This window comes from Pseudopodoces humilis, chromosome 3 (genome assembly GCF_049639895.1).
Source record: "Pseudopodoces humilis isolate 2021_Gansu_Grassland_sample_001 chromosome 3, ASM4963989v1, whole genome shotgun sequence".
Taxonomy (NCBI): domain Eukaryota; kingdom Metazoa; phylum Chordata; class Aves; order Passeriformes; family Paridae; genus Pseudopodoces; species Pseudopodoces humilis.
Genome location: NC_142202.1, coordinates 58,076,123 through 58,089,984, shown reverse-complemented (window position 1 = coordinate 58,089,984; position 13,862 = coordinate 58,076,123). Strand labels below are relative to the sequence as shown.

General features: G+C 41.4%; 1 protein-coding gene across 1 annotated transcript; it reads right to left on the bottom strand.

Moving 5' to 3' along the window:
• Nucleotides 1-597: 597 nt before the first annotated feature.
• ALDH8A1 (aldehyde dehydrogenase 8 family member A1) lies at nucleotides 598-12,149 on the bottom strand. The gene is made up of 7 exons (XM_005518366.3): nucleotides 11,977-12,149; nucleotides 7,761-7,908; nucleotides 7,222-7,377; nucleotides 5,354-5,503; nucleotides 4,474-4,730; nucleotides 3,537-3,698; nucleotides 598-2,134 (listed from the first exon to the last, which is right to left on the bottom strand). Exons 1-7 carry the CDS (start codon nucleotides 12,112-12,114, stop codon nucleotides 1,682-1,684), a joined length of 1,464 nt encoding a protein of 487 aa, XP_005518423.2. The 5' UTR covers nucleotides 12,115-12,149; the 3' UTR covers nucleotides 598-1,681.
• Between the last annotated feature and the right edge of the window lie 1,713 nt (nucleotides 12,150-13,862).

The window sequence follows — 13,862 nt, the reverse complement described above, 5'->3', positions numbered from 1 at the left end:
TCCTCTATGAGGGGCTGGACACAGAGATGATGGAATGAGGCTTCTCAGAAGTTCACCTCTGAGAAACCTTCACAATCATGTTGGACACAGAGCCGCCACCTCCGTACCCCACAGCTGGGGGTCCTGCAGAGTTCTGTCCCCACCCCACCCACTACTCCACCTCTGGTGTCTTGGGCCAGAATCACATAGATGAACACACAGACCTTTGTCTCCAGGATGTGAAACACATCTAGAAATCTCCCATGACATCTAATGCAAAGATAAAATCAACCCCTGAAAGCAAATTCATCTCATTAAACCTGATCCTAGAGCAGATCCAGGTGGGGGAAGGTATCCATCCATTTCTATTAATTGTGCAATATCACATCTGCTGGTGCTGAAAACGTCTGGCCCCCGCATCCTCCATCGCCCCCCAATTAACAAACTGTTTCACAGCTTTTGGGTTCTTATGCTCTTCCAAACAGGATGTGTAAATAGAAAAGAAATTGGCAGAATGAAACGTGCTGTGATATGGCTGTTTATTCCCCTCCCAGCTGAGTGACTGGGGATTAAAAGCACCAAAGCAGGTGTTCTGCTGCCACCACATGGTCATGAATAGACCTAGGCATTTTAAAAATAAAATGTTAATGCTTCTTCAGAGTTCATCAATTCACTAAGCCTATCATTTTTACGTATTCCCTTCACATGCCTTCAGCTGGGGATTCTTGTACTAAACCCATCAAATGCCCACAGCTCCAACTTGGCTGCTAGGTCTGCTCTGCAACCAGGTGGCATCCAGAGATGTGGAGGTGTATCCAAGTCTATTTTTCTTTTTGTTGAAAGCAAACAAGTTTGTGAGATACCAGATTTTAAAAAATCTCTGCAAACAAATGAGAAAGAGTTGGAAGTTGGTTTTAAATTTTGGTGACAAACGTTTCCAACAGTTCATTCTCTCAGGACTAAATTCTAGGTTTTATTAATGAAGAGTGACGCTGTCTGTGATGTAGCCATATTTTTGTGTAGGGATGTAAAAACCACCATCACTGAGGTCTCAAAGTGACAAAAGGCTTTAATTTCAAAATAGTCAGAGAACAGCTATTAGGATGATTCAGGTCCCTACCATAAAGGTTATAATTAAAACATTTATTGTCTCCATGAATAGCAAGAGAAAGTCATGACCCCATGGTTTAAAAACACTTAGTAGATTAAAGGTAGTTCCTCAGGCTTTTAGTGTAGTACCAATCCTTGTCAGATATCAGTGAAGTGCAATGCGGGTGGATGTGTGGACCACCCTGTTTAGAGCGAAAATGAGCTCATTTCTCTGCACAATATCAGTCTAAGTGCTTGCTACTTTGTCCCTCAAGGTAATTCACCAACCAGAGCTACTGTCATATATTACAGTTTCTCCAATCTGCCTTAAAGAGACAGATTTTGGAGGCAGGAATATAAAAAATATCAAAAATATTTAGAACCTGTAAGACAGGCAAGTCATCTGGCTTGGGATGGGTTGATTGTGCTGTCCATACTGATCTTCTCATCTGACACGAAAAGCTGACTTTAACATTAGCACTTGGGATGATATTACTTGACCAAAATTCAAGAAAGGAATGGCCAAAATAGCAGCCTGTGTTCTAAGGAGCCATTTTTGAAAGCTCAAATTGCTGTAATTTATTTCACTCTAAAATACTTCCGTTGACACATGTCAGTGCTTTATTGTGATGGTTTTGACCTCAGTGAAGAACTCGTAGGAATCCTTTGCTCCCTCCCTGCCTATGCCTGAGGCTTTCATCCCACCAAATGGCAAGTTCAGATCTCTCACAAGCCAGCAGTTGGTCCACACCAATCCAGACTGCAGCCTGTGTGCCACCCTGTGAACACGTCCCACGTTGCTGGACCACACTGTGGCTGCCAAGCCGTATTTCACACCATTGGCTCTTCTGATCACCTCTTCTTCTGTATCAAATGCTACCACACACGTCACAGGACCAAAGATCTCTTCTTGCATGCAACAAGATTCATCCTTGACTTCAGCAATAACTGTGGGCAACATGAAATAGCCTTTCTGGTTGCTAGGTGGGAGGGCCAAAGGATCCACTCCCTCTCCACAGAGGACTTTGGCTCCTTCAGCCTGGGCTTTCTTCACATAGTTCCTTACCTGGGGAAGCAGCAGAAAAACATCACTGCTAAAGGACACCAAATCCCAAGGGTTCACACATCAGCAGGAGCCCCTGAACATCTCCAGCTGGAACATGCTGCCCTCTTACAACAGAGGGCAGCATTCCCTAACTTTTGTTGCTAGTTTCTGTGCATGCAAAGCTCCGTATTTCTTGCTGAAAAAAGCAATTGTTTTCTACTTCCTAACACTTACCAGCCTAGCTGGCCCTTCCCACTAAGTTCTGCCAAAAGGGTAGAGCCCTTGATGAAAACACAAGTGGTCCCAGAGCCTCCCTCTCTTCTCCCAGGAGCCTGGACAGCCTGCCATGTTTCCCATGCCACGCTTCACTCATTTACTTCAAGGAATTAGTAGTATTTTCCTGCCTCACAGGCAAGGCTTTTTAATTGTTTACATGCCACTAGGATAATGAAGCCATGAATGCTACAGAAAATCCCATCAATAAATGATTAAAGATGTTTCCGTGGCTGCCGCTACCATATGCTTGCTGCCTTGAACACATAGGACGTACTGTTGATCTGCTTCTGCTGCTCTGAAATCGTTTCCTTGTTTCTCTCCTTACAGAAAGACCACAGAGATACCACAGGACTTCCTTATCTTTTTCTTCTTGTAGCCATTTTAGTAGGTAAAACTTGGAAGTTCTCTGTGGTGCTACAGACCCAAGAACCTCAGAAAGTGGGTCTTTCTACCACTCTACTTCAGAACAAGGGAACCTGGAGAACCTCCCGAGGCATCAGGAAGCATATCAAAGGTCTGGCTTTCTCTCACTCTGTGGTTTTTCGGTCAGCTTCTTGCGTCAGAGACTTCTGGGATATGAGCATCTGCTCTCCCTGAACTCTGACACCACAACTTTCATTTGATATAAGCCACTAAAGCAGACTGTGTCTAACTGTGCACCATCTCAGCTGCTCTCCACACACAGACCATTAAGAATTACTGCAAGCAGTTCTAGGAAACTGTTTTGTACAAACCAGAATTTGCCAGAGTGACATAAAAATAAAACTTTTACGTTGTCAACTAACTTATTTGGCAAATTAGTGATCTTAGTAAACGCACTATTAAAACACAAGAAAATGCTGAACTCTAAGATTTGTGAGTATAAATTCAGGACTTAGAAACCATTTGAAATATCTCATTCAAACAGGAGGAAATATTCTTTTGCCATTTTAAATAATTTTCCCCAGAGCATTTGATTTTTTTCAGAGTAATCACATGATCCCAAGCCACAGGCAACAGAAACCTCATTAAAAAGATCCCTTATAAAGGCTTTGAGTTATCATCCCTCAGAGCTAATCTTGGAGATGGCAAGATCCTTTCCCACATACTCCTGAAACTACCTTTTGTAGCCCTGAGATGGTACCACATAAACTCAGGGTAACATCACCTTTTCTAGATGCTCTTTACTTATTAGTGCTCCCACATCGATGGTAGGATCTGAGGGATTCCCAGTCTTCCACTTCTTTGCCTCTGCCACAAACCTCTTCAAAAACTCACTGTATATTCCCCTCTGAACAAAGATCCTGGAGGTGCAGAGACAGATCTCACCCTACCAAAAAGAAAGAAACAAACAAAATATCAACAATATTGGTTCATATTACATTGCACTATTGACATGTACTAGTAATTACAACCCAGTTCACTTGTCACCCTGCATCCTTGGGAGCGTAAACTACATTAACCAGCACTGAAAAGTGTGATTTTTTCCATATAAAAAACGAAAGGAGAAGGAAAAGGCAAAACAGTTATCAGTATCATGCACTCATTACCATAACTAAATTTAATTTTATTGATTATATGTTTTCTTCTCCAACATTTTTTATAGAAAAAATTATTTCTAACTCTGAATGATCTCTCTCTTCATTTCCTGATAATCTCTCTCTGATACCAAGCTATTTTTCTAACATTTGTCCAGATACGATTTCGTTCTCTCTCTGAGGGTGGTGATGAGGGAAGAATAATGTTGGTAAAATTTTGGGGGAAGTCCCCTAATTTAATTCTACCAAATCAACAACCTTCCCACTTACTTGCACAGTGGGACTTAAAGCAGCTGCTTCCCTGAGAGATAAGAAATGTATCTACTTTGTTATTATCTTCTGACAGAGGGCACAAAGAAGAGCCTTTTATTACTTTGTTTCCCTCCTTGTGGAATAATGAAACCTTTTTCACATTTTTCTACTTAGGATTTTCTCAAACACGGTCTTGAAGTAGACCTTGACAATTTGAGATTCAGATCCAAAGGTAGGTGCACGCATGCACACAAACCCTCAGAGGCGCCCCTCCTGCTGCCAACGGGGTTTATGTGTTACAGGGGTGGGAGGCACCTGGTTGGCAAAGCTGGACCTCACGGTGGTGGGGATGCACTGGCTCAAGTCGGCATCATCGAAGATGATGGCGGGGTTTTTGCCCCCCAGCTCCAGCGAGAGCCGCTTGCAGTGCGGAGCACTTTTCTCTGTGATCCGCTGGGCCGTCAGCGTGCTGCCCGTGAAGGAGAGCAGAGGCACGTCGGGGTGGCACACCAGGGCTTCTCCTGCCTTGGCACCTGTTCCAAACACGACATTCACCACCCCAGGAGGCACCCCTGATGGGAACAAAGGCACACAGTCATTGTACCCCCTCCTGTCGCTCCAAGGGTGTCAATTTCATTTTGTCCCTGAAATTAGAAAGTTATCAGCAGCTCAAGAGTGAAAAATACTAACCTTTAACTTCAGTAGTAGCTGAAACCCATGATGTTAGACAGCTCTATGGGTCATGGGTTAAATGATAAAACCAGTTCCACTAATCCAGCTTGTCTGACATGCATCACCAAAGACACAGTGTACAGTCATTCAGGGAACAAGCAATTGTTCTCCCAGTTTTAATTAACAGCACACCAAATGCAGCCATGACAGAGCTACTAAGAGCTGCGTCTCATGCCTTTATTCTCTCATGGCTCCTTTGTTTGCACCACAGACTTAGGACATTCATAAGTGGAGTGTAGGTGGAGCAAAACTTTTCATCAGAAGATAGTGGAAAAAATAGAGCAATAGCTGGATTGGGGAGACAGGACAGTTTGAGAACATAGAAAGACTTTTGTTCTCCAGTGCAACCAGAGTCTTTCCCAAAGCCTTTGAGCACCTTCTGATTTCTGCAACTAATAACAACCCAGTGCACAGACAAGCATTTCCACTCTGTTCCTGCTCCTTAGCATGCTATAGGACTTACCTGCTTTCTCCAAGAGTTTGCACATCATCCAGGCTGTGACAGACGTCATCTCACTTGGCTTGGCAACCACAGTATTTCCACATGCAATGGCAGGAGCTATTTTCCAAGTCAACAAATACAGTGGCAAATTCCAAGGACTGATTAAACCAGCTACAAAATAAAACCACAAAGACGGGAGGTCAGTCTGCTGGGATAACTAATTTCTCTGACCTCAAGCAGTTATACACCAATTCAGATCTATGAAGGGAATTTGGCTATGGCTTTTATTTCCAGACAAATGTACAATAAATGTGCAGCATTTCTCACAGGGTTTCTTTTCAGCATTTCTTTTAACTCCTTAAAAGGTCTGTGCAAATGATTCTAAAAGCGATCAGCAGGACTCTGAATAAGTTTTGCACCTTCTTCAGGGCAGAATCTTGTATTCTCAGGGAGTCTTGTAGTGTTCCACAGGAACATTAATGCAAGGTTAGCTATAAAAATAATTCACAACAACTGCTCTGTGGTAATACTTTGTGTTAGCAAATGAAAGCAATTATAGAATGGTTTGGGTTGAGAGGGTCCTTAAAGAACATCTGGTTCCAACCCCCCAGGGACATCTTTCACTAGACCAGGTAGCTCAAAGCCCCATCCAACCTGGCCTTGAACACTGCCAGGCTTGGGGCATTGTCCATTTCTTCACGCAACCTGTGCTAGTGCCTCATCACCCTCACTGTAAAGAATTTCTTCCTAACATCTTATCTAAACCTACCCTTGTTCAGTTTTAAGCCATTACCGCCCTGTCCTATCACTACACATCCTTATAAAAAGTCCCCCTTCAGCTCTCTTAAGGTCCCCCAAGGGCTTTCTCTTCTCCATGCTAAATGTGCCAGCTCAGATCATATTTCTGATTTCTCTTGCTCCTTAAAGCTGGTTTTGGTTTTGTTTTTTTTTTTCAATTTTAGTATTAAACAAACTCTGTATAACATATAGTACACATTCTCCAGATAAATTCTAGTCTAACTTATGAGTGACAAAATTTATCACTGTGTAAAAACTGCTGTTCCAATGAATTGCTGAATGCCCAGAATTATTTTAAGTAATTGCCTTTAAGAATATTTTCACTTTGGATATTAATAGGAAATTATGAAAAAAAATCTGTAATTGTCACACAGGATTTCTTTCTGTTTGACGGAGCTGATGCAGTAAGGACTTTTCCTTATGAGAATAATTTAACCAGAAAAAGTCATATTCTCCACTGCTCAAGAAAATTTTTAAAAGGGTCCTCTAAGTTAGCCAATTTTATGTTTTAAGTTCAAGAGTAAATGTGGGGAAATTACATATATTTAATGTTATATGTTATTTATATTATATATAACATAACCTAACAATGAAATCATTACAGCACCGTTACTTGTCAGCTCAGGACAACCACTTTATTTTCTGAAGCAGCAGCAGCATCTAGTGGCCGAGTCCAGCAATTCTCCAGCTAGGGTGGTTTATTCACCCACGTGCCCTCGGGTCACAGACTCCTACTGCTTTCCCAAAGGAGAGGGGTATCCTGCTCTCCCCGCTGGAGCAGGACCTCAGCGCTCTGCACATCTCGCTGATTCACAGCTGTAATGCTCACCCACAGACACACACAGAGATTGTGAAGGTGAGAGCAATAGATTAAGCTTTTTAGGCATGCAAAATTTTCAATATTTTTTTTTTTTGTGCCATGAGGTAGCATAACTGATTTTACATGGAGTTGCTGATGCTTTGGCAGACAAGCCCATGTTTAGCACATGACTCAGAGACAATAAATGCTTTAAAAAAAAATCTTTGATTTGCTGAGACACTACTGAGGCAGACATTCTGCCAAGCTTTTCAGCATGTGAGGATCATCATACCGACTCCCACAGGTGCCCTCGAGGTGTAGTGCACACAGCCCATGGCTGGCATTTCGGTGCACTCTGTGACGTGATGAAGGATGGAAGAGGCAAAGAATCGGAAGTTGTGCACAGCCCGAGGGATGTCCACCGTTCTGGCAAAAGTAATGGTTTTTCCTGAAACAAAAACAAACATGCTGCTGTTGTCATGGACAGAAACACTGCTTTATAGTCTGCTCTGAAAGTTGATTTGTGTGTCTTTTGGGAAATCTCTTTTGTCCTGCACCCAAGTAATCCCCAGCACAGTGCAACTGTAGTCAATGACAACAGCTCCCCATGCAGTAATGCATTCCAAATATCTGACAACTGAAGTAAAAGTCAGCAATTCTGAAAAGCAAGAATGCCCCAGGGATCCCAAATCAAAAACCTCCTCAAGGTTCATGCACATCAACTCCAATTTGCTCCAACAGTTCATACCATGCGAAAAATGTCATCCAAATCCTCCATTTCAATATTCAGCAAGGTACACTGTATTTGAAATCTGCAGTTCCAGTTCTTACCCTGATCCTTTGACTCTGCTTGTGCAAATGCTTCCAGGTCATGTTCAATCAGATCTGCCAATTTGTTCAGGATCTGAGATCTTTCCAATGGGCTTTTTGAGGACCAAATTGGGAAGGCATCTTTGGCAGCTTTGACAGCAGCTTCCACCTAAAAAAGCAAAAGAGGGATGGTGAATGCTAGCAAAAGGTTTAAGAAAATATTAAACACTCATCAGATTAATTAGTATTTCAGGGATTAATAATCCAAACCACATTCTGGGAAGATGACAACTCCTTAGAGCTTCTCCATTGTTACCAAGACACTACCCCATAACTCAAGAAGTGTTACTGAAACAGAATATCTAGAAAACAAACTTCCACTGGAACTCCTTGTTTTTCTCCAAATTACAGCAACTTGTGAGCCACCCACCAGGCCTAAAGAAATGCTGGACTGGTCAGCTTGCACCATCAGGTGCCACTGGCCAGAACAAATAAAAAAAATATTGTTTTTCATGAAGAAAAGAGCAAGAACCTCCCCAGAGCAAATGCAGCTTCAGTCTAAACATGCACAACCCTTGCAACACAAGACTTCAGCCACACCAGGCAATGATGAAAGTAAGGCACTGGGGAAGAAATTGACTGGATGCTCTGCTAGCTCTTGATTTCTACCATGTGGTTCAAGCAAGGACTAGCAATATATTTAGGGAATGGACACTCAGAGAAAAATTTTATCTTACCTTATCACAGCTAGAAAGTCATTAATGACCTCACAGAAAAAGAATAAACTTCCTTTTTAAGCTGTTGGGGTTTAGTCAGTTCTCTTGCCAGACACCTAACAAAGCCTACAGATACGAATCATTACATGCATTTACATAGATGCACACCACTCCTATCAGTATTTTCCTTGAGATGTACATGACTGCTGCCTGGTCCTTCAGCCTGACATTTCAGTGTGCAGATTACCAGCACTTTTCTGAAGCAGACCCATCCTCAAAGGATTAAAATTCAGCAGAAGGCTTTCTGTCCCATCAGTCATTTCGTCTGGACTCTTAAATGGAAGTTACCTGCATCATTCATCTGTTAACTTATAAGCAGCTCCTACTTCATGTTTACCAGTCTCACACTAACTAATCAATATCCTTCTATATTTTAATTACCTGCCCTATTTCCCAACTTTTGCTTCCTATACATCACTTATTCAATACTCCCAATGTCTAATATATGCATCAAAGTGGTGGTTTAGTCAAAGCTGCCTTAGCTGAGGTCCCAAAATTTTTCTCATACAATTTCTTCAGTTTTGGAGATCTGTCAAAATCAATAACTAGGAGGATGCTGATGTAATATTAATCAGATCATTATGATCTCTCTGAATGTTGCCATATTGCTAGTTCCCATGAAGTGACTGAAGGCTCATATCCACCAATTCCACAAAACTAAGTTTCAAATTTGTTCCTTCAGATTGTGATGGGTCTTGAACAAAAAATCACAAAATATTTTACAGATACTCCAAAGACGTTTTACTAATGAGGGCACAAAAGTTCAAACAAGCAAAAAAATAAAATCTTTCTAATTCTTCTCCTTCCCCCTCTCACACACATCAGAATGTATGGGCCCTGTAAAAATAACACCCAGATTTTGAAAGCCAGAACAACACCAGTGCAGGGGGCGAGGTGGGAAATACACCAGCATGCAGAGGGTCACATGGATCACTGGCCAAGCTCAGAAACCTAGACTCTTCTCTTTCCACTGTAGTTCAACAACCTGCTGCTCAAGTGCCAATGGCAGCAGGCTGTCAGCCACTGAACAGCTGAAGCAGGACCAAACCAGGCCTGGGAAAGGGGAACTGCAGCTTCCTGAGTGAGTCCAGTGCAGATGCTACGCTATCCTGAAAACGTTCACCCTCTGTGAAACCATACCACCTTCACTAATTAACTTGTCTTTCAACCCTCCCATCCTGTGCTGCTGCTCATCTGTCCTCTCATCTGTGGCCTTTTCCACCAGGTGCTGCCAGGAGAGGAGATAGTCAATACTGCATTTTTAACCCTTCAGTGGGTTTAGAAGGACCAAAGTATTGCTTTTTGACAAACAGCAGAGGAGAAAACTAGCAAAGGAGGGAATTAAGTGGCAGTAGATTCATCAAGGAAAAAGAGAAAAAAAGGAGAGAGATTTGTAGAGAACGAAGCATACAAAGGTTGAACAGTTACTTAGTTTGACTAGCAAAAACCAGCAAAGAAAGTCAAGCCACAAAGAAAACACACGCAAGAATTCAACTATGAACTCCTGTGTCTGAAACACTTCCTTCTGCTTTCCTCTTCTGCACGAGACAGACACAGAGAAACAACACACAATCCAGACCCATTGTAAAAGGTTGCTATCAAAATAACCCAAGCTGAACTGCCCTCAGGATAAGATGTTTGCTTCTGCAGGGGATGATGTGCAGGAGACAGGTTCTTTAAAGAGAAGTGCTTTCAAAGTAGATATTCACCAGCAATAGTTAGTCCTCATCAGTCTGTCTTTTGGATATACAGGGCACCTGCTCATTTTGCTGTGGTACTGCTATGTAGAACTTAAGATATCTAGCTAGGGAACAAACTAGCCACTAGAAAAAAAAAAAAAAAATTCAAAAAAAAAAGAAAAAAAAATAAATCAATGTTTTTGGCAGAAAGTGGCTAAAATGGCCACAGATCTGACCTGCATTAAGCTCCAGGGTCAGCAACACACTTGCTGTCTCCCCTTGTTTCACCTTCTAACTTCCCAGTAAAATTAACCAAGATAATATGCAACTGGACATTGAGCCTTGCTAGAAACCAGCATCCTGAGTCCTTTGTTGAACTCTGGTCTAAATGCTTACTTTGGTATCTCTAGATAACCTTGAGTAGTATATGACTGCATTTTCTTCAGCACATTCCATAAATCACCAGAAGATGCCAGCTCTGCAGAGCACAATCTTCTTGTATAGTTGTCTAAAGTCAGGACTAAAGCACTCACCAAATTTACAAGTCTCTAAACTGGGTTCCCATTGCTACACACAAACACTGACTCAGAAAGCTGCAAGAGAAAAGCATTGCTCTTAGGATGTTTGAACTGTATCTTTAGAGTGCCCATCAGCCTCTGACATTCTCAGATCTCTCTGGTTTTAATGATTTTGCAAATGAATGGACAGGAAGATTTGCACCTGCATATCAAAGAGCATACTTTTCAGGCATAATTAGGATTGGAATGAACTTACACAGATGTATTCCAACAAACCTGCTACTCTTTAACCCTTGGTCATCAGCATCTAACAAATATTTACCCAGTTGAAATTACAGTGCAAAGGTTTCTGCTGAGAGAAGCTGTCAATAAGGCTGAAATGCAAGTGAAGGGAGCAGCTATACACTGTAGTAGTTTGTTTTAAAAACCATTTTCAAAATGCTGTCCACTATTTGACAATATTTTCCAAGCCCTCTGTGCTATCCAAGCTTCTGTGGTCACTTCCCTCTTCAATAAGTCTGAAACACTACTTTGGACACAGACTTGTAGGTCCCCTATAAAGCAGCATCAATGAAACTGCAGCTCCCCTGATGAACATCATTGCCTATCCACACCTGAATACATACAGGGTTCCAGGAAACATTCACCCCAGTAGAGAGCACAAGGCCAGGAAACCCTATGGATGCAGAGGACAGGGTATGTTATAAGGAAACGCACTCATCACAGACACTGAATACCCAACTGCTAATGTCAAAAACAGACAGGCCTGAAAGCTTTTTACCATCTTCAGAGAAGAGACACCAAGCCAAAAACCCTTTTAAGTGAAAACTGCAAATCATCAAGACACTAAGGGAGACCACAGTTGCATATGGTGCCTCTAAATTTATTTACAGAAGAGATCAATAAACAGTGTTCTCACTTACAGATTGTTTATATTTACAGCTTGTCTGGGTGTTACTATTAATTTATGCACAAGGCATCTCCTACCATGTGAGCTAAAGGAGCTCCATGCAAATTACTGAAGCTTTACTGATTCACACCAGAATCCAGAGCATAACTTTCTAATAGCAAAATGAAAAAAAATGACAGCATTTGCTGCATCAGCAGTGAATTACACAATAGTACAATATAATCAAGAACTTACTTATTTAAGCATTGAAATAATAATTTTTCTTTTCTTTCACCTCCAGCCTCACTCACTCAAAAGGTTATTGCTACACGCATTAACATTTTTCACTTCTTTGTACATGTGGATAGTACTCACCTCTTCTTTGCCACTGTCTGGAACTCTGCAATAGACATCTCCGGTGGATGGATTATAGGAATCTATGTAGGAGGAACATGGAACAAATTTGCCACCTATGAAGTTTTCCAGTACTAAGAGAGCCTTTGAGAGAGCCATTGTTGGCTGCTTGCTTCACCTATGATGTTTTTTCAACAAGGCATCAATTTAGATTAGTATGTCTGTATGTATTTGCACAGTGAGTCCGAACTCCTCCCCCCTCCCTCTGTCTTCTCTGCACCACTTGCTTACAAGTGGGAACAAACCCTGGCAACAACAGCAGGAAAGAGCAAAGTGGAAAAAAGTTAGAACTTCTGTGACACTTGGTTCTTTTTCAGGAGCTGAAGGAGGAAAAAACAGCATAGTTGCTGGAAACCAGCTTTTCTCTGTCTACAGGAAATAAAGTACTGAAAAAAAGAAACAAAAAAAATTATTTGACAGGGGAATCCTGTAACAGTTTTTCAAGTTACAGTTTGAAGACATTCTGCAACAACTAAACAAAATAACACTCAAACACCTAGCCAGGAACCTACTTCTAAGAGTCTGCAGACAAAAGAAAATACCATTAAGACCAGCATGTCTGCAGCTCATGTTCACAGTTTTGTTATTATCAATACTTTTCCTTGCATCCCAAAACCAATGCATTTATCAAACCAGAAGATTTTAATTACCAAGAAACTCTTTTCCATCAGTATCCCCAAACATCAAATAAAACAAACAGCTGAATGACCACTCAACTCAAACATCTGAGAAGCACAATCCTGCCTGGTACGCTGTTATATGTTGTCAGAGATTCATCTTTTTTTTCCCCCCTGCAAAAAATGCAAGAGACTGGCTGTCATGCTTTCCCTTCCATAGATATTGCAGTGGAAGCCACCCTACTATAGAGAAGCCTGTTACATATAATTAGTTTTTCCATTAACTTCCCAAGAACCTAAACTGCTTGGTAAGAGCTGCGTAAAAGACATTTTCTCCAAGACAACGCTGAGAATTATCAAATTGCTTTAAGATTGCATGCCACCTCCTCGTTCTCCAGAGATAATCAAAACAGTACACCAGAGAGCAGTATGTTCTCACCAGGAGATTGTGAATATCTCAATCAGCAGTTTAGGAAGGTTTTGCATCCTAGACAACTGCCAAGCCATCAAGTCTTACCTGGATCAACATGCAATCATATTTTGATTGAAGAAAGGCGATATGCTTCTATTGCACAACAACAGATCATTTATGCTTCAACCGAGTGGCACCTCTAGGCAGAGTTCAAATCTGTGTTGAAAGGTAGTGCAGTCACGTTGAAACTGGATTATGTAATACCTCTGCTTCTCCCAGTCTGCAAACTGGGAAAGCATGCAGTAGCTTTTCTGTCATGATAGATAAGTGGGCCTCAAAATTTAATGCAAACATGTGTGAGAGAGTTATCAGAGGTTCACCCTGTTTCACACTTCTTGTCCATAAACTAAGGAATTTATGCAAGCCTTAGAACTGAAAACTATCTCCTGACTTAAGCGCAACCTAAACATTATCAAAGTTTGAAGTCAAGAGGTTCAGTGCAGGAGCTTGGCAGTATAAACCTCTGGAATCCAACAAGGGCACCTAAACTTTCACAGTAGCATGTTGAAACTGGTAAATATTTAAGTGCAACTTTTGGTCTATAAAGAAGACATTAACAATTAGTGAAAATTCATAAACTTGGTAGGTAACAGTTTTCAGCTTTCATAAGCTTTTACAAAAGTCATTTCCACATAAAGCATTGCTGATACTTCTACAAATATCCATGCAGTCAACAGTACTATTCATCTATGTGATCAAGTGCAGGTAGCTATTGAATTGGGGCTAAAGCAGCTAAGTGCAAAAAAAAAAAAAGAAGA

What these genes read in the sequence shown, in the direction of transcription:
- ALDH8A1 (XM_005518366.3), bottom strand. Translation starts at nt 12,114, where the DNA reads ATGGCTCTCTCAAAGGCTCTCTTAGTACTGGAAAACTTCATAGGTGGC. An exon ending in CAGACAGTGGCAAAGAAGAG is followed by an intron (nt 7,909 to 11,976) that starts GTGAGTACTATC and finishes TTGCTTTTTTAG; the next exon opens with GTGGAAGCTGCTGTCAAAGC. An exon ending in GTAAAGAGCATCTAGAAAAG is followed by an intron (nt 2,135 to 3,536) that starts GTGATGTTACCC and finishes CTGCTTCCCCAG; the next exon opens with GTAAGGAACTATGTGAAGAA.